At 56.4% G+C, this 26073-nt stretch overlaps 2 protein-coding genes across 2 annotated transcripts in view; both read right to left on the bottom strand.

The window, feature by feature from the left end:
• The window catches only part of n4bp3 (NEDD4 binding protein 3), a 53158-nt gene extending 29076 nt beyond the window's left edge, over window positions 1–24082 (bottom strand). Inside the window, exons 1-2 of the mRNA XM_039012005.1 lie at window positions 24051–24082; window positions 14080–14140 (exon numbers count right to left, since the gene is read on the bottom strand). Of these exons, the coding sequence (XP_038867933.1) occupies window positions 14080–14140; window positions 24051–24082 (93 nt within the window). The remainder of the gene's footprint in view (window positions 1–14079; window positions 14141–24050) is intronic.
• The window catches only part of LOC120062203 (PDZ and LIM domain protein 7-like), a 74513-nt gene continuing 71401 nt past the window's right edge, over window positions 22962–26073 (bottom strand). Inside the window, exons 8-9 of the mRNA XM_039012004.1 lie at window positions 25766–25881; window positions 22962–24943 (exon numbers count right to left, since the gene is read on the bottom strand). Of these exons, the coding sequence (XP_038867932.1) occupies window positions 24857–24943; window positions 25766–25881 (203 nt within the window). The 3' untranslated portion in view covers window positions 22962–24856. The remainder of the gene's footprint in view (window positions 24944–25765; window positions 25882–26073) is intronic.

The raw sequence follows: 26073 nt of genomic DNA, 5'->3' as shown, positions 1-26073 counted from the left end.
GAGGGTACGGTGGGAAAAACCTAAGGGGAGAAGGGGAGGGACCAATGGACTTTGGGAGGAAAGGTTTTTACGGGTGGGTTCATAAGGGGGAAGGGGGGGGAGTTTTCATGACAGGGGAAGGAAGGTAACGGTGGGGGGCCCCCTAAGGGGGGGGAGGAAATTCATTTGGGGGGGACCTAGGGAGGGAGGTTTTTTTTTAACGGGTTGGGTTCCTTAAAGGGGGGGAGGGGGGGGGGCCATGACTTAGTGGGAGGGGGAGGGTTACGGGTTTTGGGTTGCCTTAAAGGGGGGAGCAAATCCCCATGGGACTTAGGAGGAGGGAGGTTATGGTGGGGCCCCCTAAGGGGGGGAGATCATGTGGACACTAGGGAGTAGGTTACCGGGTTGGTTTTTTTTTGTTCCCTAAAAGTGGGGGGGGAAGGATTTTTTCATTTGGGATGGGGGAGGGGGAGGTACGGTTGCCCTAAGGGGGAGACCATTGGGGACTATGGGGGAGGTTTTTTTACGGTGGTCCTTAAGGGGGAGGGGGAAGTTCATTGGACTGAGGGGGGAGGGGGGAGGGGTAACCGGTTTTTGGGGTTTTTTCCTAAGGGGGGGAGGGTGGCCCATTGGGGGGGGGGGGGGGACTAGGGGAGGGGAGGGAACGGGGTTGGGGCCCTAAAGGGGGGGAGTTTGTGGGCATGGGGGGGGGTATAGGAGGGGAAGGGGGAGGTTACGATTTTGGTTTCCTTTAGGGGGGAGATCATGGGGAACTTAGGGAGGGAGGTTACGGTGAAAAAAACAAAAAACTAAAGGGGGGGGAGGGGGGGGAAAGAACCTGACTTTGGGGGAGGGAGGTTTTTTACGTGAACAACCTAAAGGGGGGGAGGGGATTGGGGGGGGGGGGGACCCATTTGGGGGGGGGGGGGGGACTTGGGGGGGGGAGGGGAGGTCCGGGTGGGGCTAAAGGGGGGGAGGGGGGAGATCATTTGGGGGGGGGGACTTAGGGAAAAGGAGGTTTTACGGGTTGAAAACCTTAATGGGGGGGAGGGGAAGGGGACCATGGGGGACCTTGGGAGGGGAGGTACGGGGTGGGGTTCAAATAAAGGGGGAAGGGGAGGGTTCTGGTACTAGGGGAGGAGGTTTACGGTGGGCCCCTTAAAAGGGGGGGGGAGATATGGGGGGTGGGGGGGGGACCTAGGGGAGGAGGGTTTACGGTTGGTTCTTAAAGGGGGGGGGGAGGGGTGGGGGCCATGGGACTAGGGGAGGGCGGTACGGTGGTTGGTCCTAGGGGAGGAAAGAATCATGGACTGACAAGGAAGAGGGAAAAAGTGATGGTGGGCCCCCTTAAAAGGGGGGGAAGATTTCATGGCCTAGGGGTAAGGGAGGTACGGGTGGCCCTAAGGGGGAGATGAAGATTCATGACTAGGGGAGGAGGGTATGGTGTGGCCCTATTGGGGGGGAGGGGGGGAGGGGAATCATGGGGGGGGGGACTAGAGAGGGAGGGTAAACAAAAATAGGGGCCCCCTAAGGGGGGGGTAAAGGGATTCATGGGGGGGGGGACTAGGGGGGGGGAGGTTACGGTGGGTTTCCTAAGGGGGGGGGGGGAGGGGGGGAGTTCATTGGGGACTAGGGGGAGGGAGGTACGGGGGTTGGGCCCTAAGGGGGGAGATCGGACTCGGGAAGGGAAGGGGTTTACGGTTTTGAAAAACCTAAGGGGGAGGGGGAGGGGGTGGAAACCCATGGGGACTTGGGAGGGAGGGTACGGTGGAAAAAACTAAAGGGGGGGAGGGGGAAAAGTGGACCCCATGGACTTGGGGAGGGAGGTACGGTTGGGTTCCTAAAGGGGGGGGGGAGGGGGGAGGGGAATCATGGACTAGGGAGGGCAAGGTTTTACTGGGTTGGCAAAACAAAAACCTTAAAGGGGGGTGGGAGGGGAGGGGTGGACCCCATGGGGGGGGAAACTTGGGGGGAGGAGGGGTAACGGGGTTGGTTTCCCTAAGGGGGGAAGGGGGGGGGAGTTTCAATTGGACTAGGGTCGGAGGTTACGGTGTGGGACCTAAAGGGGGGGAGATTTTCATTTTGACTTAGGGAGGGAGGGGGACGGTTGGTTTTTTTCTTTAAGGGGGGGGGGAGGGGGGGGGCCCCCATGACTAAGGGAGGAAGTTACGGTTGGGTTTACCTAAGGGGGGGAAGGGGAAACATTGGGACTAGAGAGGGGGGGGAGGTAATTGGTTGGTGGGACCCACCTAAAAAAGGGGGGGAGAAAATTTATTTGGGGGGGGGGACTAGGGGGGGGGAAGGTTTTTTACGGGTGGGTCCTTTTAAAGGGGGGGGGGAGGAGATCCATGGGGAACTAGGGAGGAGTTTTTTACGGGTGGGTTCCTTTCTAAAAGGGGTGGAGGGGGACCATGGGGGGGGTAACTTAGGGAGGGGGAAGGTTTACGGGTTGTCCTAAGGGGGGGGCGGGGGCCCCCAATGGGGAATAGGTTAGGAGGGTTACGGTGGTCCTAAAACGGGGAAGAATATTGACTAGAGAAGGAGGTACGGTTTGGGGCCCCTTAAAAGTGGGGGGATTCCATGACTTGGGGAGGGGGGAAAGGGTTTTTAACGGTGCCCCTAAAAAAAAAACGGGGAGGATTCATGGGACTAGAGAGGGGGAGGTTTTGTACGGTTGGGTGGCCCTTAAGGGCGGGAGGGGGATTTCCATTGGGGGGGGGGGGATAGGGGGGGGGGAAGGGGCGGTTTTTTTAAGGGGTTGGCCTAAGGGGGGGAGTTGCATGGGACTAGGGAGGAAGGTTTTTACGGTGGTTCCTAAGGGGGGGGAGGGGAAGGGGGTGGGGGACCATTGGGGCTAGGGGAGGGGGAGGTTTTTTTTTACGGTTTGGGGGGCCCTAATTGGTGGAAAGGGTGGACATGGACTTAGGTAGGGGGTGGTTCGGTGGGGGTCCTAAGGGGGGAAGGGGATTCAGGGATAGGAAGAGGGAGGTTTATGGGTGGGCCCTAAAAGGGGGGGAGGAATCATTGGGGGGGGAACTTAGAGGAGGGGAGGTTAACGGTGGCCCCTTTTAAAAAGGGGGGAGTTCCATGGACTAGGGGAGGGAAGGTAACGGTGGGTCTAAGGGGGAGGGGGAGGGAAAGGGGGGACCCATTTTTTGGGGGGGACTAGGGGGAGGGGGGGGAGGGTTAACGGGGGTTTTGTGGCCCTTTATGGGTGGAGGGACCATGGGGGACTTTAGGGGGGGAGGGTGGTACGGTGGTTGTTCCTAAGGGGGGAAAAATTTCATGGACTAGAGAGGGGGAGGACGGTTTGGTTCCTAAGGGGGGAAGGGGGAGGGGGACCCATGGGGGGGGACTAGGGGGGGAAGGGGGAGGGGTTTTTGGTTTGGCACCTATTTGGGGAGGGGGGGGAAAGATCAGAACTAGAAGAGGGAGGTACGGGGTCCTTTTAAGGGGGAGATGAGGGATCAATTGGACTAGGGAGGGAGGTAACCGGTGGGGCCCTAAGGGGGGGAGATGAAAAAAGATTCATGGGGGGGGGAATTAGGGAGGAGGTAATGGTTGGGCCTTATTATGGGGGGGGGGGCGGGGGGAAGAAAATCATTGGAACTTAAGAGAAGGGGAGGGGTAAGGTGGGGCCCATAAGGGGGAGAATCATTGGGACTTAGGGGAGGAGGTTTTTTTACGGTGGGTCCTTAAAACGGGGGAGGGGGGGAGGATCATGGGGTGAACTAGGGGGGGAGGGGAGGGTTTTTTACGGTGGGCCCTTAAAGGGGTGGGAGGATTGGAGGATTTTCATTGGTGGGGGGGGGGGGGGGGGGGGGGGGGGGGGACTAGGGGGGGGAGGTTTTAATTTAATGGTGGGGGCCCCTTATGGGGGAGGGGGGGGAAGAAAAATTCATTGGGGACTAGGGAAGAGGGGGGGTGAGTTTTTACGGTTGTTTTTTCCTCGACCAAAGGGGGGAGATCATGGACCTAGGGGAGGAGGGGTGTTTTTGTTTTTAACGGTGGCCCTATGGTGGGAAGAAACCATGACTAGAGAGGGGGGGAGGGGTTTTTTACGGGGGGTTTGGCACCCTAAAGGGGGGGTAAAGGGGGATTTTCCCATGGGGGGGGGGACTAGGGAGGGGGAGGTTACGGTGGTCATAAAGGGGGAAGGATTGGAAGGGATTCTGGGATAGGTGGAGGGGAGGGGTTAACGGTTGGCCCTAAAGGGGGAGATGAGATTTTTCATGACCTAGGGGAGGGGAAAAGGTTATGGTGGCCCCCCGATGGGGGGGGAGGGGGGGGAGAATCATGGGGGGGGGGGACTAGAGAGGGGAAGGTAAGGTGGGCCCTAAGGGGGGGGGAGATCATGGGAATTTTTAGGGAGGGGGAAAGGTACGGGTTTGGTTCTTAAAGGGGGGGAGGGTGGGTAGATTTCATGGACTTTTTTAGGGGAGGGGGATGTTTTTTTTACGGTTGGCCCTAAAGGGGGGGGGAAAAAGCCATGACTGAGAGAGGGAGTACGGTTTTTTTGTGAAAAAACCTTAAGGGGGAGAACTTAATGGACGAGGGAGGGAAAAAACACAGGTTTTGTGGGGGACCTTAAGGGGGGGTGGGGAGGAAAAATCATTTGGGACTAGGGGAGGGGGGGAGGGTTTTTTTTTTTACGATGGACCCTAAAAGGGGGAAGATCATGACCTAGAGAAGGAAAAAGGTACGGTTTGGCCCTAAGGGGAGGGGGGGGGGACCATGACTATGGGGGAGGGGGGGCGGGGATTTTACGGTTGGGTCTAAAAGGGGGGAGGAAAATTTTCATGGGACTAGGAGGAGGAGTTTTTTATTGGTGGGCCCCCTAAAGGGGGAGGGATGAGGAATCCCATTGGGGATTAGGGGAGTAGGTTTACGGTTGGGCCCTAAGGGGGAGGGTGAAGGATCAATGGGGGGGGGGACTAGGGAGGGGGGTAGAAGGTTAACATGGACCCCTAAGGGGTGGAGGGGAGATTCATTGGCCTAGAAGGGAGGGAGGTTTTTTTACGGTGGGTCCCTTAAGGGGGGGAGGGGGGGGGGAGGGGGGGGACCCCAATGGAACTAGGAGGGTAGGGTTTTTTAACGGGGGCCAAGGGGGAGGGAAGGGATCCATGGGGGGGGAATAGGAGGGAGGGTTTACGGGTGGGGCCCCCCTAAAGGGGGGGGAAAGGGAACAATCCATGAATAGGGAAGGAAGGGGTTTTACGGTGGGGGGCCCTTTTAGGGGGGGAGGACCTTGGACTAGGGGGTAAGGGAGGTTTACGGTTTGGGTTTCCTAGGGGAAAGGGAAAAGGGGGGGACCATGGAAACTAGGGAGGGAGGTTATGGTGGTTTTTCCTAAAGGGGGGGGGAAAGGACCATTTGGGCTAGAGAGGGAAGGTACGGGTGGGTTCCTTTAAGGGGGGGGGAAGGGGGGGGGGGGGGGGAAACCCCTTGGGTGTGGGGGGGGGGGAAACTTAGGGGGGGAGGGAGGTTGTTTACGGTGGGCCCAAGGGGGGGGGAGGATTTTTCATGGGGGGGGGGGGGGGACTTAGGGGAGGAAGGTGTTTTACGGTTTTGGCCTTAAGGGGGGGAGGAATTAATGGATCGGAAGGAGGTTAACGGTGTTCCTAAGGGAGGGGGGGAGAATTTCATTGGGGAACTTAGGGAAGGAGGGTTACGGGGGGGGGGGCATAACGGAGGGAAGGGGGGGGGGGGGGGGGGGACATGGGGTACTAGAGAGTGGGGGAGGACGGTTGAAAAAAAAAAAAAAAAAAACCTTAAAGGGGGGGAGTGGATCATGGTGGGGAACTTAGGGGGAGGAGTTACGGTGGAAACCTAAAAAGGTGGGAGGGGAGGGATCATGAATAGGGGAAGGAGGGTACGGTGGGCCCTAAAGGGGGGAGGGAATTCATGGGACTGGGAGAAGGAGGTTTTAACGGTTTGGGGCCCTTTTTAAAGGGGGGGAGGGGGGGGCCATTGGGAAAACTTAGGGGGGGAGGGGGAAAGATTAACGGGTTTGGGTTCCTCAAGGGGGAGACTCCCATGGGGGGGCGGGACTAGGGAGGGGGAAAGGGTTACGGGGGTGGCCCTAAGGGGGGGGAAGATGGACGAATCATTGGAACTAGGGGGGGAAGGGAGGTAGGGGTGGGGGCCCTAAAGGGGGGAGATTTTTGAGATTTTCATTGGGGGGGACTAGGGAGGAGGTGTTTTTTTTTATTGGTGGGCCTTATGGGGAGGGGAGGGGATCATGGGGGGGGGGGGGGGGGACTAGAGGAAGGAAGGTAAAGTAAAAGGGGGGGGGCAAAAAAAGGGGGGAAGGGAATCTTGGGGAACTAGGGGTGAAGGACGGTTTTTTTTTTTTACGGTGGTCCCTAAAGGGGGGAAAGGGGGGAAGTTCATACTAGGGGAGGTTTTTACGGTGGGCCCTAAAGGGGGGAAGGGGGGGGAAAGATTCACGGTGAAACTAGGGAGGAGGTACGGTGAAAAAAAAAAACACTTAAGGGGGGGAGGGGAGGAAACCATTTTTGACTTGGAGGGGGGGGGGAGGGTTACGGTTGGAAAAAACTAAGGGGGGGGAGGGGAGGAAACAATTTGGAAACTTGGGAGGGAGGTTTACGTGGTCCTTAAGGGGGGAAGGGGGAAGAATCATGGGACTAGCGAACGAGGTTTTACGGGTGAAACCTAAGGGAAGAGGGGTGGAAGGTAACCAGGGGGGGACTGGGAGGAAGGTTACGGGGTTTGGTTCATTTTTTAAAAAGGGGGGGGAAAGGGGAAAGTGCATGGACTAGGGGAGGAAGGTACGGTGGGCCCTTAAGGGGGGGGAGATCATTGGGGGACTTTAGGGAGGAGGTTTTTTTACGGGTGTGGTCCTAAAGGGGGGAGGGGGGGCCCATGGGGGGGGGGGGGGAACTTAGGGAGGGGAGGTGTAACCGGTGTGGTTCTACAGGGGGGAGAAAATTCATGGGGGGGGAACTAGAGGAAAGGGAGGTTATGGTGGGGGGGCCCTAAGGGGAGGGAATTGCATGGAATAAGGGGGGGAGTTAGGGGGTTTTTTACGGGGTGGTTTTTTCCCTAAGGGGGGGGGGAAGGGATTTCATGGGAATAGGGAGGGAGGGTAAGGTGGCCTAAAAAGGGGGGGAGGGGGGGAACCATTGAAACTAGGGGGGGGTTAACGGGTTGGGTTTTTTTTTCCTTAAGGGGGGGAGGGGGGGGAGTTCCTGGGAACTTAGGGGGGAGGGGAAGGACGGGGGTGGGGTTCCTAAGGGGGCTGGGAGGGTGGGCATGGGGGGGGACAACTAGGGGAAGGAGGTTTCGGTGGTCCTAAGGGGGAGGGGGGGGGCCCATGGAATAGAGGGGAGGAGGTTTACGATTTGGTCCTTTAAAAAGGGGGGGAAGGATTCCAGGGGGGGGGGGGATAGGTGGAGGAAGGGTTTTTTTACGGGGTTGGGAAAAAAAAAAAAAAAAAACTAAGGGGGAGGGGGGGGAACCATGGGACTTGGGAGGGGAGGGTACGGTGAACCCTAAGGGGGGAGGGGGGAGGGGGGGGGGGGGACCTTTGGGAAGTGGGAGGAAGGGTTTTTTTTTACTGTGTGGTTCCTTTTAAAGGGGGAGGGGGAAGACTTTTTTTCATGGGGGGGTGGGGGAACTAGGGAGGAAAGGTTACGGTTGAAAAAAACCTAATGGGGTGAGGGGGAGACCATGGTGGGGGGGGGGGGAAACTGGAGGGAAAGGGTTTACGGTGGTTGTTATAAAAGGGGGAGGGGGGCGAGGGGAAGTCATGGGGTACTAGGGGAGGAGGTACGGTTGGGGCCTAAAAGGGGGGGGAAAAGGATCATTGACGGGACCTTTAAGGGGAAGGGGTAGGTTTTTACGGGGTTGGGGTCCTCCTAAAATTTTTGGGGGAGGGGGGGCCATGGACCTAGGGAGGGGGGGAGGTTTTTTTACGGGTTGGTTTCCTAAGGAGAAGAATTTCATGGGGGGGGGGACTAGAGAGGGGGAAAAAGGTTATGGGTGGCCCCTAAGGGGTGGAGAATCATTGGGGGGGGGGGGACTAGGGGGAGGAGGGTGACGTGTGGGCCCCTTAAGGGGGGGAAGATTTGGGAGGAAATTCAATGGGGGGGGGCCTAGGGGAGGGGAGGTTAAATGGGTGGCCCCTTTTATGGGGGGAGGGGGGGGGAGAAATCCCATGAATTAGAGGAGGAGGGTTTAAGGTTTGGGCCCCTAAGGGGGGGAAAGGGATCATTGGAATAGGGGGAGGAGTGTTAACGGTGGGTTTTCCTACGGGGGGGGTGGGGGAGGGGGGGGGGGAGTTTCCCTGGAAATTAGGGGACAGGAGGGTTTTTACGGTGGCCCTAAGGGGGGGAAGGAATCATTTTTTGGGGGGGGGGAAACCTCGGGGAGGTAGGGGGGTTTTTTCGGTGAAAAAACTAAAGGGGGGAGGGGGGAGAGGGGGGGAGGGTGGGGGGGGACCCCATTACTTGGGGGAGGGAGGTACGGTTTGAAAAAACCTAAGGGGGAGGGGGAGGGGGGGGTGGGGGGGGGGGGGGCCTTTTTGGGACTTGGGGAGGGGTGGTGGGGGGGGGCCGGGGAAGGGGGGGGAGGAATATGGGGGGGGGGGGGGGGGGGGGGGGGGGGGGGGGGGGGGGGGGGGGGGGGGGGATTAAGGGGGGAGGAAAGGTTTTTACGGTTGAAAAAAAAATGGAAAAACCTAAAGGGGGAGGGGAAGTGACCAGGGGGGGGGGGGGATTGGGGAGGAGTAACGGGTGGGGTTCTGTAAAGGGGGGGAGGGGGAGTTCATTTTTGGGGCCTTAGGGGAGGGAAAGGTACGGGGGTGGGGCCCTAAGGGGGGGGGGGGGAGGGGGGATTTTTCATGGGGGGGGGATAGGGAGGAAGGTACGGTGGGTGTCCTAAAGGGGGGGAGGGGGGCCTATGACTAGGGGAGGGAAGGTTTACGTGGGTCCTAAGGGGGGGGAGGGATCATTTTGGGGGAACTAGGGAGGGGAGGAGGGTTTATGGGTGGCCCTAAGGGGGGGGAGTCTTTGGACAACTAGGGAGGGGAGGTTTTACGGTGGGTTTTTCATAAGGGGGGGAGGGATCCATGGGGGGGGACTAGGGAGGAGGAAAGGTACGTGTGGTTTTCTTAAAGGGGAGGACCCATGGGCTTAGGGAGGGGAGGGAGGGTTTTTACGGTTGGTTTCCTAAGGGGAGGGGGGGGGGCCATGGGACTAGGGGGGTAGGGAAAGGTTTTTACCGGGTGGTTCCTAACGGGGGAGATTTTTCCCATGAAAACTGGAAGGGAGGAGGGGTTTTTTAACGGGTGGCCACTAAAACGTGGGGAAGGAATCATGGACTTAGGGGAGGGAAGGTACGGGGGGGGCCCCTAAAAAAAAAGTTGGGAGACTCCATTGGGGGGGGGACTAGGGGAGGGAGTTACGTGGGCCTAAGGGGGGGGGGGAGAAGTTCCAAGACTAGGGAGAGGGAGGGGTTTACGGTGGGGGGGCCTTTAAGGGGAGGGGGGATTTTCATTTGACCTTAGGGGAGGCGGGGTACGGTTGGGTCCTAATGGGGAAAGAATCCATGGACTTAGGGAGGAAGGGGTACGGGTTGGTCCTGAAGGGGGGGGAGGGAGGAACCGATTGACTTAGGGGGGGTGGAAGGAGGGGGTACGGGGTGGCCTATTGGTGGGAGGACCAGGGGGGACTAAGGGAGGGGTTGGGTACGGGGGTTTTCTAAGGGGGGGGAGAAATTTCATTTGGGGGAACAAAGGGAGAGGAAAGGGATGGGTGGGCCCCTTTAAGGGGGGGGAGGGACTCATGGGGACTAGAGGAGGGGGGGAAGGGTACGGGGGTGGCCCTTTCTAAGGGGGGGGGAGAATCATTGGGAACTTAGGGGGAGGAAAGGGGTTACGGTGGTTTCCCTTAAAGGGGGAGGGGGAAAGGGCCCATTTGGGGACTTTAGGAGGAGGTTTTTTACGTTTTTTTTGGGGGCCCTATTGGGGGGAAGGAACCATGGGGGGGGACCTTAGGAGGTGGGTTACGGTGGGTTCCTTAAAGGGTGGGGGAAGGATTTCATGGGACTAGAGGAGGGAGGTTACGGGGGTGGTTCCTAAAGGGGGGGAAGGGGGAGGGGACCATGACTAGGGAGGAGGTTATTTTGGGTTGGCCCTATGGGGGAGGGGGTAAAAGGAATCAATGGGAAAACTAGAGAAAGGGTGAGGGTTTTACGGGGTTCCTAAGGGGGGAGATGGAGAATCAATGGGGGGGGGGGGACTAGGGAGGGAAAGGTTTTTACCGCTTGGTTTGGCCCTAAGGGGGGAGGGATGGGAGATTCATGGGAACTAGGGGAGGGGGGGGTTACTGGTGGGGCACCTATGGGGGGAGGGGGGAAGATTTCCCAGGGGGGGGGGGGGGGGGGGCCTAAGGGAAGGGAGGTAAAGGTGGGGCCCTAAGGGGGGAGCTCATGGACTAGGGAGGGAGGGTTAATGGTTGGGCGCCCTATGGGGGGAGGGGGGGGAAAGGGGGATCATGGGATAGAGAGGTAGGTTTTTTTACGGGGTTTTGTTTGTCCTAAAGGGGGGAAAGATCCCCATTGGGGACTTATGGGGGAAGGAGGGTACGGTGGCCCTTATGGTGGGGAGGGGGGACCCTGGGGGGGACTAGGAAGGAGGGAGTGTACGGTGGCCCCCTTAAGGGGGGGGGAAGGATCATTGGGACTTTAGTGGGGAGGTGGGAGGTACGGGTGGTGGGGGATGAGATCATTTTGAATAGGGGAGAGGTTACGGTGGGCCCTAAGGGGGAAGATTTGGAGGATCAATGGGGGGGAACTAGGGGGGAAGGGGAAAGGTTATTTGGTGGGGCCCTAATGGGGGGAGGGGGGAAGGATTAATTGGGGGGGGGGGGGGGGACCTAGAAGAGGAAGGTAAGTTGGGGCCCTAAGGGGGGGGAGGGGATATTCATGATTTAGGGAGGAGGTTTACGGTTGAAAACTTTAAGGGGGGGGAGGATCATGACTTAGGAAGAAAGGGTACCTGGTGGAAAAAACCTAAAGGGGGGGTTGGGGGAGAATCATGGACTTAGGGGAGGGAGGTAGGTGGGGAACCCCCTAAGGGGGAGATCTGGGGGACTAGAAGGGGGAGGAGGGGGTACGGGGTTGTGGGGGGGGGGGGCCCATTAAAGGGGGGGGAGACCATTGACTATGGGAAGGAAGACTTACGGTGGGTCCTAAGGGGGGAAGGGGATCTGGACTAGGGGAGGGAGTATGGGGGTTGGGGCCTTACAGGGGGGGGAGAAATTTGAGATCATGGGGAACTTTAGGGGGAGGGGAGGGTTTTACGGTGGGTGGCCCTTTAAGGGGGAGGGTGAGGGGATCATGGACTTAGGGAGGAAGGGTTACAGGTGACCCCGAAGGGGGGAAAAAGGAAAAAAGGGATTTAATGGGACTAGAGAAAGGGGGAGGTTACGGTGGTCCTAAGGGGGGAGGGGGGAGGGGGGACTTGGGGGACTTAGGAGGGGGTACGGGGGGCCCCCTAAGGGGGGGGAAGGGGAATCATTGGGATTAGGAGGGGAGGCCTTTTTACGGTTTGGCCCGAAGGGGGGGAGGGATTTTCCTGGGGGGGGGGGACTAGGAGGGAGGTTACGGTGGGCCTTTAAGGGGGGGAGGAAACCATTGGGAACTAGGAGGGGAGGGTTTTAACTGTTTTGGGGGTGTTCCTAAAGGGGGAAAAGGGGGGAGGGGGGGGGGGACCATTTGACTAGGGCGGGGGGAAAAAGGGGGGTATTTGGTTGGGGTTTCCTAAGGGGGGGAAGGGACCCCCTGACTAGAGAAGGGGGGGAGGGTTTAAACGGGTTGGGGGTCTAAGGGGGAGACCATTGACTAGGGGAAGGGGTGAGGTTTTTACGGGGTGGCCCTTAAAGGGGGGGGGGAGGGATCATGGGGACTAGGGAGGGAAAGGTACGGGGGCCCCCCCTAGGGGGGAAGGATTTCATGACTAGGGAAAGGAGGTACGGTGTTTTCCTAAGGGGGTAGGGGGGGAAGGGACTCATTTGGGGGTGGACTAGGGGAGAGGGTTTACGGTGGGCCCTAAGGAGGGGGAGGGGACCCATGACTAGGGAGGGGAGGGGGGAGGTACGGTTTGAAACATAAGGGGGAAAGATCTTGACTAGGGGGAAGGGAGGTACGGTGGAAAACCTAAGGGGGAGGGGAGGGGAAAAATCATGACTGGGGAGGAAGTAACGGTGGCCCCTAAGGTGGGGGGAGGATTCATGAAACTTTAGGTAGGGAGGGGAGGTTTACGGTGGCCCTAAGGGTGGGAGGGGGGGACCCATTTGGGGGGATAGGGGGGAGGGGGAGAATACGGTGGTTCCTCCGGGGAGATTCATGGGGACTAGGGAAGGAGGGGGGTCTTTACGGTCGGGGGGCCCCTAAAGGGGGGGGGGGGATGGAGGGGATCATGGGGGGGGGGGAACTAGGGAGGAAGGTTTGACGGGTGGGCCTAAGGGGGGAAGGTTGAGGATCATTTTGAACTTAGGGAGGGAGGTATTGGGGGGCCTTTTATGGGGGGGAAGGGGGAGATTTTCCATGACTAGGGAAGAGGAGTAAAGGGCAAAAAAGGGGGGAGGGAAAATTTCATGGGGGGGACCTAGGGGGAGGGAGGTTAACGGTGGTCCTTAAGGGGGGGGAAGGGTTTTTTGAGTTTCATGGGGGGGGGACTTTAGGGAGGGGGGAGGGTTTTTAACGGTTGGGCCACTAAGGGGGGAGGAGGAGAATCCACGGGGGGGGGGGGAACTTTCGGGAGGGAGGTTTTACGGTGGAAAAAAACTTTTTAAAGGGGGAGGGGGAGGAGGGGACCAATGAATTGGGGAGGAGGTTCGGTGGAAAAACCTTAAAAAAGGGGGGGGAGGGGAGAAAAAAAAAAACCATGGGGGAACTTTGGGAGGAAGGGTCGGGTTTTGGTCCTGAAGGGGGAGGGGAAGATCATTTGACTTTAAGCGGGGACGAGTACGGGGGGGGAAACCTAAGGGGGAGAGGGGGAAGGGACCCCAATTGGGAACTTTTGGGGGGGAAGGTACGGTGGTATAAGGGGGGGAGGGGGAGGTTTTTTCATGGGGGGGGACTTAGGGGAAGGAGGTTTTTTTTTAACCGGTGGGGCACCTAAGGGGGGGGGGGAGGAAAAATTTCCAATGGGGGGGGGGATAGGGGAGGGGGAAGTACGGGGGGGTCGTTTTAAAGGGGGGGAGGGGGGGGGGGGCCCATGGGGGGGACTAGGGAGGAGGTACGGTGGTCCTTAAAGGGGGGGAAAGTCATGGGGGGGACTAGAAAGGAGGGGAGGTATGGGTGGGGCCCTAAGGGGAGGGATCATGGGGGGACTAAGGGGGAGAGTTAGGTACGGTGGTTACTAAGGGGGAGAATCAATGGGGGACTAGGGAGGGAAGGTTTACGGTGGTCCTAAGGGAGGGGGGGGGGGGGACATGGGGGACTTAGGGAGGGGAAGGGTACGGTGGGTCCCTAAGGGGGAGGGGGAGTTCATGGCTTTAGGGGAGGGAGGTTACGGTGGCATAAGGGGGAAGGGGTGGCCCAGGGACTAGGGGGTAGGGAGGTACCGGTGTCTTAAGGGGGGGAGGGGGGCCATTGACTAAAGGAAGAGGAGGTACGATTTGGGTTTTCCTTTTAAGGGGGAAAAGGAAATCATTGGGGGACTAAGGAGGAAAGTTTTTTTTTTTACGGTGAAAAACTTAAGAGGGGGCGGAGGGGAGAAGGGGAAACCCATTGGGGGACTTTGGGAGGAGGTTTTTTTTACGGTTGAACCCTAAGGGGGGAGGGGAGTGGGGGGGGGGCCATGGGGGAATTGGGGAGGGGTGGGAGGTACGGTTGGGGAAACTAAAGGGGGAAGGGGGGGAGGGGGGGGACCCATGGGGACTTTGGGGGGGGAGGGAAAGGGGTACGGTGGGTTTTTTTTCCTTAAGGGGGGGAAGGGGGAGGATCCCATGGACTAGGGTGAGGAAGGTTTTTTTTACGGTTGAAAAAAAACCACTGGGGTTGAAGGGGGAGAGGAACCATGACTTGTGGAGGAGGTACTGGTTGAACGGGTCATTAAGGGGGAGGGGAGACCTGGTGGAGGGCGTAGGGACTAAGGGGGAGGGGAGAGTTGATGGGTAGACCGGTGCGGTGCCTAAGGGGGAGGGGGGAACATGGATTGAGGAGAGGGTTTACGGGTGGTCTAAGGGGGGAGGGGGTTGGGGGGGGGCATGACTAGGAGGGATGGGTACGGTGGCCTTCTTAAGGGAGGGAAGGGAGATTTTCATTGACTAGAGGAGGGGAGGTATTTTTGGTGGTCTAAGGGTGGGGGCCAGGTAAGAGGTAGGGGTCTAAGGGAGAGATCATTTGAACCTAGAGGGGAGGTATGCTACGGCCATTGGGGCGACTATCCTAGAGGAGACGGGGCTATGGGAAGGATGAATCATGACTAGGGAGGAGTATTGGTGGCCCTATGGGGAGGGGGAAGATTCATTGGACTAAGAGAGGGAGGTTTAAGGTGGCCCAAGGGGGAGCTCATGGACTAGGGAGGAGGGGTACGGGTGGTCCTAAAGGGGGGGAGGGGGGAGTGTCCATGAGACATAGGACGGGGAGGTACGGTGGCCCTAAGGGGAGAATCATGGACTCGGGAGGAGGTACGGTTGAACCTAAGGGGAGGGGAGACCATGACTTGGGAGGAGGTACGGTGAACCTAAGGGGGAGGGGAGACCATGACTTGGGAGGAAGGTACGGTGGTCCTAAGGGGGAGGGGGAGATCATGACGAGGAGGTACGGTGAACCTAAGGGGGAGGGGAGACCATGACTTGGGAGGAGGTACGGTGGTCCTAAGGGGGAGATCATGACTAGGGAGGAGGTACGGTGGTCCTAAGGGGGAGACCATGACTAGGGAGGAGGTACGGTGTGTCCTGAAGGGGGAGACCATGACTAGGGAGGAGGTAACGGTGGTCCTAAGGGGAGGGGGGCCATGACTAGGTAGGAGGTACGGTGGTCCTAACGGGGAGATCATGACTAGAGAGGAGGTACGGTGGCCCTAACGTGGAGATCATGACTAGGGAGGAGGTACGGTGGCCCTAACGTGGAGATCATGACTAGGGAGGAGGTACGGTGGCCCTAACGGGGAGATCATGACTAGAGAGGAGGTACGGTGGCCCTAAGCGGGAGGGATTTCATGGACTAGGGAGGCGGTACGGTGGCCTAATGGGGGATCATGACTAGGGAGGAGGTACGGTGGTCCTAAGGGGGAGGGAGACCATGACTAGGGAGGAGGTACGGTGGCCCCACTGGTGGAGACCATGACTAGGGAGGTGGTACGGTGTGTCCTAAAGGGGAGATCATGACTAGAGAGGAGGTATGGGGCCCTAAGGGGGAGATCATGACTGGGAGGAGGTACGGTGGCCCTAAGGGGGAGATCATGACTAGGGAGGAGGTACGGTGGTCCTAAGGGGGAGGGGAGACCAGATAGGGAGGAGGTACGGTGGCCCTATGGTGGGACCATGACTAGGAGGTGGTACGGTGGTCCTAAGGGGGAGATCATGACTAGAGAGGAGGTACGTTGGTCCTAAGGGAGGGGAGACCATGACTAGGAGGAGGTATGGTGGCCCTATGGGGGAGGGGAGATCATGACTAGAGAGGGGTACGGTGGTCCTAAGGGGAGATGAGATCATGACTAGGGAGGAGGTACGGTGGCCCTAAGGGGGAGATGAGATCTGACTAGGGAGGAGGTATGGTGGCCCTATGGGGGAGGGGAGATCATGACTAGAGAGGAGGTAAGGTGGCCCTAAGGGGGAGATCATGACTAGGGAGGAGGTATGGTGGCCCTATGGGGGAGGGGAGATCATGACTAGAGAGGAGGTACGGTGTTCCTAAGGGGGAGATCATGACTAGGGAGGAGGTACGTGTGGCCCTATGTGGAGACCATGACTAGAGAGGAGGTACGGTGGCCCTAAGGGGGAGATCATGACTAGGGAGGAGGTACGGTGGTCCTAAGGGGGAGATGAGATCATGACTAGGGAGGAGGTACGGTGCCCTAAGGGGGAGATGAGATCATGACTAGGAGGAGGGTATGGTGGCCCTATGGGGGAGGGGAGATCATGACTAGAGAGGAGGTAAGGTGGCCCTAAGGGGGAGATCATGATTAGGGAGGAGGTACGGTGAACCTAAGGGGGAGATCATGACTAGGGAGAAGGTACTGTGAACCTAAGGGGGTGGGGAGATCATGACTAGGGAGGAGGTACGATGACCCTAAGGGGGAGATCATGACTAGAGAGGAGGTACGGTGGCCCTAAGGGGGAGACCATGACTAGGGAGGAGATACGGTGGTCCTAAGGGGGAGATCATGACTAGGGAGGAGGTATGGTGGCCCTAAGGGGGAGATGAGATCATGACTAGGGAGGAGGTACGGTGGCCCTAAGGGGGAGGTGAGATCATGACTAGGGAGGAGGTACAGTGACCCTAAGGGGGAAGGGAGATCATGACTAGAGAGGAGGTACGGTGGTCCTAAGGGGGAGGGGAGACCATGACTAGGGAGGAGGTACGGTGGCCCTAAAGGGGAGGGGAGACCATGACTAGGGAGGAGGTACGGTGGCCCTAAGGGGGAGATCATGACTAGGGAGGAGGTACGGTGGCCCTAAGGGGGAGACCATGACTAGGGAGGAGGTACGGTGGTCCTAAGGGGAAGGGGAGACCATGACTAGGGAGGAGGTATGGTGGTCCTAAGGGGGAGACCATGACTAGAGAGGAGGTACGGTGGTCCTAAGGGGGAGACCATGACTAGGGAGGAGGTACGGTGGCCCTAAGGGGGAGATCATGACTAGGGAGGAGGTACGGTGGCCCTAAGGGGGAGATCATGACTAGGGAGGAGGTACGGTGTTCCTAAGGGGGAGGGGAGATCATGACTAGGGAGGAGGTACGGTGGCCCTAAGGAGGAGACCATGACTAGAGAGGAGGTACGGTGAACCTAAGGGGGAGATCATGACTAGGGAGGAGGTACGGTGAACCTAAGGGGGAGGGGAGATCATGACTAGGGAGGAGGTACGGTGGCCCTAAGGGGGAGATCATGACTAGAGGGAGGTACGGTGGCCCTAAGGGGGAGACCATGACTAGGGAGGAGATACGGTGGTCCTAAGGGGGAGATCATGATAGAGGAGGAGGTACGGTGGCCTAAGGGGGAGATGAGATCATGACTAGGGAGGAGGTACGTGGCCCTAAGGGGAGAGAGATCATGACTAGGGAGGAGGTATGGTGGCCTATGGGGGGGGAGGGAGATCATGACTAGAGAGGAGGTAAGGTGGCAAAAGGGGGAGATCATGACTAGGGAGGAGGTACGGTGGTCCTAAGGGAGGGGGAGTTCATGACTAGGGAGGAGGTACGGTGGCCCTAAGGGGGAGGAGAGATCACGACTAGGGAGGAGGTACGGTGAAACTAAGGGGGAGGGGAGACCATGACTTGGGAGGAGGTACGGTGAACCTAAGGGGGAGGGGAGAACATGACTTGGGAGGAGGTACGGTGGTCCTAAGGGGGAGGGGAGATCATGACTAGCGACGAGGTACGGTGAACCTAAGGGAGAGGGGAGACCATGACTTGGGAGAAGGTACGGTGGTCATAAGGGGGAGGGGAGTTCATGACTAGGGAGGAGGTACGGTGGCCCTAAGGGGGAGATCATGACTAGGGAGGAGGTACGGTGGTCCTAAGGGGGAGGGGGGCCATGACTAGGGAGGAGGTACGGTGGTCCTAAGGGGGAGATCATGACTAGAGAGGAGGTATGGTGGCCCTAAGGGGGAGATCATGACTAGGGAGGAGGTACGGTGGTCCTAAGGGGGAGATCATGACTAGGGAGGAGGTACGGTGGTCCTAAGGGGGAGACCATGACTAGGGAGGAGGTACGGTGGTCCTAAGGGGGAGGGGAGTTCATGACTAGGGAGGAGGTACGGTGGTCCTAAGGGGGAGGGTGGCCATGACTAGGGAGGAGGTACGGTGGTCCTAAGGGGGAGGGGGGCCATGACTAGAGAGGAGGTACGATGGTCCTAAGGGGGAGATCATGACTAGGGAGGAGGTACGGTGAAACTAAGGGGGAGGGGAGACCATGACTTGGGAGGAGGTACGGTGAACCTAAGGGGGAGGGGAGACCATGACTTGGGAGGAGGTACGGTGAACCTAAGGGGGAGGGGAGACCATGACTTGGGAGGAGGTACGGTGGTCCTAAGGGGGAGGGGAGATCATGACTAGGGAGGAGGTACGGTGAACCTAAGGGGGAGGGGAGACCATGACTTGGGAGGAGGTACGGTGGTCCTAAGGGGGAGGGGAGTTCATGACTAGGGAGGAGGTACGGTGGCCCTAAGGGGGAGATCATGACTAGGGAGGAGGTACGGTGGTCCTAAGGGGGAGGGGGGCCATGACTAGGGAGGAGGTACGGTGGTCCTAAGGGAGAGATCATGACTAGAGAGGAGGTATGGTGGCCCTAAGGGGGAGATCATGACTAGGGAGGAGGTACGGTGGCCCTAAGGGGGAGATGAGATCATGACTAGGGAGGAGGTATGGTGGCCCTATGGGGGAGGGGAGATCATGACTAGAGAGGAGGTAAGGTGGCCCTAAGGGGGAGATCATGATAGGGAGGAGGTACGGTGGTCCTAAGGGGGAGGGGAGTTCATGACTAGGGAGGAGGTACGGTGGCCCTAAGGGGGAGATCATGACTAGGGAGGAGGTACGGTGAACCTAAGGGGGAGGGGAGACCATGACTTGGGAGGAGGTACGGTGAACCTAAGGGGGAGGGGAGACCATGACTTGGGAGGAGGTACGGTGGTCCTAAGGGGGAGGGGAGATCATGACTAGGGAGGAGGTACGGTGAACCTAAGGGGGAGGGGAGACCATGACTTGGGAGGAGGTACGGTGGTCCTAAGGGGGAGATCATGACTAGGGAGGAGGTACGGTGGTCCTAAGGGGGAGACCATGACTAGGGAGGAGGTACGGTGGTCCTAAGGGGGAGACCATGACTAGGGAGGAGGTACGGTGGTCCTAAGGGGGAGGGGGGCCATGACTAGGTAGGAGGTACGGTGGTCCTAACGGGGAGATCATGACTAGAGAGGAGGTACGGTGGCCCTAACGTGGAGATCATGACTAGGGAGGAGGTACGGTGGCCCTAACGGGGAGATCATGACTAGAGAGGAGGTACGGTGGCCCTAAGCGGGAGGGGATTTCATGACTAGGGAGGCGGTACGGTGGCCCTAATGGGGAGATCATGACTAGGGAGGAGGTACGGTGGTCCTAAGGGGGAGGGGAGACCATGACTAGGGAGGAGGTACGGTGGCCCTATGGTGGAGACCATGACTAGGGAGGAGGTACGGTGGTCCTAAGGGGGAGATCATGACTAGAGAGGAGGTATGGTGGCCCTAAGGGGGAGATCATGACTAGAGAGGAGGTACGGTGGCCCTAAGGGGGAGATCATGACTAGGGAGGAGGTACGGTGGTCCTAAGGGGGAGGGGAGACCATGACTAGGGAGGAGGTACGGTGGCCCTATGGTGGAGACCATGACTAGGGAGGTGGTACGGTGGTCCTAAGGGGGAGATCATGACTAGAGAGGAGGTACGTTGGTCCTAAGGGGGAGGGGAGACCATGACTAGGGAGGAGGTATGGTGGCCCTATGGGGGAGGGGAGATCATGACTAGAGAGGAGGTACGGTGGTCCTAAGGGGGAGATGAGATCATGACTAGGGAGGAGGTACGGTGGCCCTAAGGGGGAGATGAGATCATGACTAGGGAGGAGGTATGGTGGCCCTATGGGGGAGGGAGATCATGACTAGAGAGGAGGTAAGGTGGCCCTAAGGGGGAGATCATGACTAGGGAGGAGGTACGGTGGTCCTAAGGGGGAGGGGAGATCATGACTAGGGAGGAGGTACGGTGGCCCTAAGGGGGAGATGAGATCATGACTAGGGAGGAGGTATGGTGGCCCTATGGGGGAGGGGAGATCATGACTAGAGAGGAGGTACGGTGTTCCTAAGGGGGAGATCATGACTAGGGAGGAGGTACGGTGGCCCTATGGTGGAGACCATGACTAGAGAGGAGGTACGGTGGCCCTAAGGGGGAGATCATGACTAGGGAGGAGGTACGGTGGTCCTAAGGGGGAGATGAGATCATGACTAGGGAGGAGGTACGGTGGCCCTAAGGGGGAGATGAGATCATGACTAGGGAGGAGGTATGGTGGCCCTATGGGGGAGGGGAGATCATGACTAGAGAGGAGGTAAGGTGGCCCTAAGGGGGAGATCATGACTAGGGAGGAGGTACGGTGGTCCTAAGGGGGAGGGGAGATCATGACTAGGGAGGAGGTACGGTGGCCCTAAGGGGGAGACCATGACTAGAGAGGAGGTACGGTGAACCTAAGGGGGAGATCATGACTAGGGAGAAGGTACTGTGAACCTAAGGGGGTGGGGAGATCATGACTAGGGAGGAGGTACGGTGGCCCTAAGGGGGAGATCATGACTAGAGAGGAGGTACGGTGGCCCTAAGGGGGAGACCATGACTAGGGAGGAGATACGGTGGTCCTAAGGGGGAGATCATGACTAGGGAGGAGGTACGGTGGCCTAAGGGGGAGATGAGATCATGACTAGGGAGGAGGAGGTAGGTGGCCCTAAGGGGGAGATGAGATCATGACTAGGGAGGAGGTATGGTGGCCTAGGGGGAGGGGAGATCATGACTAGGGAGGAGGTACGGTGGCCCTAAGGGGGAGATCATGACTAGGGAGGAGGTACGGTGGTCCTAAGGGGGAGGGGAGATCATGACTAGGGAGGAGGTAAGGTGGCCCTAAGGGGGAGATCATGACTAGGGAGGAGGTACGGTGGTCCTAAGGGGGAGGGGAGATCATGACTAGGGAGGAGGTACGGTGGCCCTAAGGGGGAGGGGAGATCATGACTAGAGAGGAGGTACGGTGGCCCTAAGGGGGAGATCATGACTAGGGAGGAGGTACGGTGGCCCTAAGGGGGAGACCATGACTAGAGAGGAGGTACGGTGGCCCTAAGGGGGAGATCATGACTAGGGAGGAGGTACGGTGGTCCTAAGGGGGAGGGGAGATCATGACTAGAGAGGAGGTACGGTGGTCCTAAGGGGGAGGGGAGATCATGACTAGAGAGGAGGTACGGTGGCCCTAAGGGGGAGATCATGACTAGGGAGGAGGTACGGTGGCCCTAAGGGGGGATCATGACTAGGGAGGAGGTACAGTGACCCTAAGGGGGAGGGGAGATCATGACTAGAGAGGAGGTACGGTGGTCCTAAGGGGGAGGGGAGACCATGACTAGGGAGGAGGTACGGTGGCCCTAAGGGGGAGGGGAGATCATGACTAGGGAGGAGGTACGGTGGCCCTAAGGGGGAGATCATGACTAGGGAGGAGGTACGGTGGCCCTAAGGGGGAGACCATGACTAGGGAGGAGGTACGGTGGTCCTAAGGGAAGGGGAGGGGGGCCATGACTAGGGAGGAGGTATGGTGGTCCTAAGGGGGAGACCATGACTAGGGAGGAGGTACGGTGGTCCTAAGGGGGAGACCATGACTAGGGAGGAGGTACGGTGGTCCTAAGGGGGAGACCATGACTAGGGAGGAGGTACGGTGGCCCTAAGGGGGAGACCATGACTAGGGAGGAGGTACGGTGGTCCTAAGGGGGAGATCATGACTAGGGAGGAGGTACGGTGGCCCTAAGGGGGAGATCATGACTAGGGAGGAGGTACGGTGGCCCTAAGACCCACTTTGAAAGCTACTTTGCCCTTTAGGGCAACTGTAAATAGGTGCTGGGGGTCGATTTGTGTATTTGAGGGTTAGGTCATTTTTTTAACATTAAACTAATACTGGGTGCATGGAGACAAAGAGAATGAAAAGAGAGAGTATGGAAGAACGCAGACATTTTTTTATTGATTAACTGGTTCAAATACCAAATACAGCTCCTTTATCAAGGATATTAATTATTATGCTGAAAACATCTCTAGCGTGTACACAAATGAATACAGCAGTTTTTCCTTAGAATTTAAGAATGATTGTAAAGCTCAGTGTGTAAAGCTTGAGAAGGCACTTGGTATACGATACTATAATACAAACAAATAGTAAAATACATATATATTTGTTAGTATTCTGTTATTATAATGCTATTGTTCTTGGAGCAGAGGTTGACGTCATGACATCACGTGTACAAAAGTAGGAATGAGCACATATCGGAAGTGAACTAATCGTACTAGTCAGTGAACACAGTACGTTACAAAATCATTTGGTTTCAAAACACACCGTTCTTTCAAACACACCCATCAAATAACTACACTGAACAAAAAATATGAACGCAACATGTAAAGTGTTGGTCCCAGGTTTCATGAGCTGAAATAAAAGATCCCAGAAATGTTCCATTCGCACAAAAAAGCTTCTCTATCTCAAATTATGTGCACAAATTTGTTTACATCCCTGTTACTGAACATTTCTCTTTTGCCAAGATAATCCATCCACCTGACAGGTGTGGCATATCAATAAGCTGCTGAAAACAGCATGATCATTACATATGTGCACCTTGTGCTGGGGACAATAAAAGGCCACTCTAAAATGCAGTTTTGTCACACAACGCAATACCACAGATATCTAAGTTTTGAGGGAGTGTGCAATTGGCATGTTGACTGCAGTAATGTTCACCAGAGCTGTTGCCAGATAATCGAATGTTAATTTCTCTACCATAAGCTGCCTCCAACGTTGTTTTAGAGAATTTGGCAGTACGTCCAACCAGCCAACCACGCCAGCTCAGGACCTCCACATCCGGTTTCTTCACCTGCGGGATCGTCTGACACCATCCACCCTGACAGCTGATGAAACTTTGGAATATTTGTCTTTAATAATGCCCTTTTGTGGCTGGGCCTGGCTCCCCAATGGGTGGGCCTATGCCCTCCCAGGCCCAAACAAGGCTGCGCCACTGCCCAGTCATGTGAAATCCATAGATTAGGGCCTAATTAATTAATTTCAATTGACTGATTTCCTTCTATGAACTGTAACTCAGTCAAAATCTTTAAAATTGTTGCATGTGTTATTTATATTTTTGTTCAGTGTACTTACAGGTCTCTTGTGAGACATGAGCTCTATTCAACGTGTCGTTTGAAGCTTTACAGATGGCGCGCTCTGAATGTAATTTGTGGATTGAGCCGACATCATTTACCAGGAATGCAGTCTCCGCCAACGCGGGAACATTTAAATTTCAATCACGCTCCAACGCTGAACTTCCGTGATTCGGATTGAATAGAACCCTAGACCATACAGTATTTGGTCCAATACATACAGTCACTTGTGTAGAATGACTACAAATCCCAGGACAACACAATGACTACAAATCCCAGGACAACACAATGACTACAAATCCCAGGACAACAAAATGACTACAAATCCCAGGACAACACATTGACTACAAATCCCAGGACAACAAAATGACTACAAATCCCAGGACAACACATTGACTACAAATCCCAGGACAACACAACGACTACAAATCCCAGGACAACAAAATGACTACAAATCCCTTCACACAGTTGGGGTCGATTCCAACTGAATTTAGAACATTTCTAGAATATAATTGGCTATGAGATTATTCTCCATTCAAGAGCTACAGTTTACTTCCATGGTTTAAACTGGATTTGACCCCCAGCCCTGTAAACATCCTTTATTTCCATATAGCGAACATTGATAAAACGTTGCTTCAAAACGCTACTCCATTTTTATGATGTACTATTCTGATTTACATTAACCAATTCAAAAACATAGCTGACGTCAAGTGATGCATTCTGGGTCTCTGGGGTCAATATGGAGTGTTCTACAGTTTTTATAGTGACTAGTGCAATGTGGGTTGTGTCCCAAAGGACAGCCCTATTTCATTTATAGTGCACTACTTTTTGACCAGAGCCCATACAAATTAGTGCACTACATAAGGAATAGGGTGCGCCATTTGGAACGCAAACAGGGAGTGTATTACAGTAAGTACAGTAACTAGTTCCACATGACTGAGTTCCTATTACCTTAATTACTGCAGTAAGGTTGCCCCGTACATTACCTTAAGTACTGGAGTAAGGTTGCCCCGTACATTACCTTAAGTACTGGAGTAAGGTTGCCCCGTACATTACCTTAAGTACTGGAGTAAGGGTCCCCAATAAAATCACCTTAAGTAGTGCAGTAAAAAAGGGGTGCCGAACAGACCAGAGACTAGGAGGGTACTTTAAATGAAGACGGTGGTGCAGGGATAGTTAAATGTAACATCTTAGAAAATGACACACTAAATGGTTGGTTCAACTTCAAAAAAGGCACTTGAAAGTGAAACGAGGTTGAGATTAGAAGGGTCTAAAGAGTGATATTTTACCGGACTAATAGGCCCAAACACAGTCGACTTCACACACTGGAGTAAAGGATGCCTTGTGAACAACATGTGGTTAAGCATCACAATCACAGAGGGAGAATGACGAATATATTCACTGACAATATACACGAGATAGAGAAGCGAAGGCTTTGAAATGGCTCCGTTTGTAATAACACTACACACGATACTAAAAAATGTCTTACTTCGTTATACCATTACATATGATACTAGAGTAACCTGCTATGAGTAACAGCAGTAGAGAAACTAGGCAGTCAAGGTTGACATTACATTCCTTTAGCTCTTAGCCAGTACAGGAGGCCTTTAGAAAGTCCAGGGATTAGAGGTTGAAGGATGAGGAACAGTTGAACTGTAGCTGAGCGATAGTGAGGATCTGATGCTGTCTGGTTTGCAGTGGACAGTGGAGAGTAACTGCCACCGTACAGGTCTTCAGGGTTCAGAGAATGGTGAGGGCTTCCTGTCCCCTCTGAACCACCTCCCCCTCCCTCTCAGACGGGAGCGAAGGCATGACCTTTACACAGCGGCTTATCCTTCTTAGAGTAGAACGTCTTTCCTTCCAGGTTGATCTGGCAGAACTGGGATGGAGAGAGAGAGGGAGACAGAGGAGGGAGAAAGGCAGGGGGTTAAGTGAGAGAAGAAAGAGAGACAGCGAGCTAGAGAGAGAGAGACAGCGAGAAAGAAAGAGAGTGAGAGAGAGAGAGAGAGAGAGAGAGAGCGTGACAAGGAGCTAGAGAGAACTAGAGAGAGAGCGAGGCAGACAGCGAGCTAGAGAGAGACAGCGAGCTAGAGAGAGACAGCGAGCTAGAGAGAGAGAGCGACAGCGAGCTAGAGAGAGAGCGAGCGAGCTAGAGAGAGAGCGAGCGAGCTAGAGAGAGAGCGAGAGCGAGCTAGAGAGAGAGAGAGAGCGAGCTAGAGAGAGAGAGAGAGCGCGAGCTAGAGAGAGAGAGAGAGCGACAGAGACAGAACGGAGACGTACTGTAGGTTGGGACCAAGTCCAGAAGAGACAGGTAGAGACGTAGGTTGGACCAGGTCCAGGAGAGACAGGTAGAGACGTAGGTTGGAGCAGGTCCAGGAGAGACAGGTAGAGACGTAGGTTGGAGCAGGTCCAGGAGAGACAGGTAGAGACGTACTGTAGGTTGGACCAAGTCCAGGAGAGACAGGTAGAGACGTAGGTTGGAGCAGGTCCAGGAGAGACAGGTAGAGACGTAATGTAGGTTGGACCAAGTCCAGGAGAGACAGGTAGAGACGTAGGTTGGACCAGGTCCAGGAGAGACAGGTAGAGACGTAGGTTGGAGCAGGTCCAGGAGAGACAGGTAGAGACGTAGGTTGGACCAGGTCCAGGATGTACATGGAGGTGAGGTAGACAGAGGTCCAGGTGAATCAGGAGAGTGACTTACAGCGCAGACGAAGCAGGTGTCGTGCCAGCTGTATCCCAAGGCCTCTAGGAAGCGGTCCCCAGCATCGATCTTAAAGTCACAGCCATGACACTTTGTACCAAACATCTTCTCATAATCTGCAGAGAAAGAAGGGGGGTTGAGGAGAGAGGAAGAAGGGGGGTTGAGGAGAGACAGCGGAAGAAGGGAGGTTGGGGGAGAGACAGCAGAAGAAGGGGGTTGAGGAGAGACAGAGGAAGAAGAGGGGTTGAGGAGAGACAGAGGAAGAAGGGGGGTTGGGGGAGAGACAGCGGGAGAAGGGGGGTTGGGGG

This window comes from Salvelinus namaycush, chromosome 17 (assembly GCF_016432855.1).
Source record: "Salvelinus namaycush isolate Seneca chromosome 17, SaNama_1.0, whole genome shotgun sequence".
NCBI lineage: Eukaryota > Metazoa > Chordata > Actinopteri > Salmoniformes > Salmonidae > Salvelinus > Salvelinus namaycush.
This window is presented reverse-complemented; position numbering and strand designations above follow the sequence as displayed.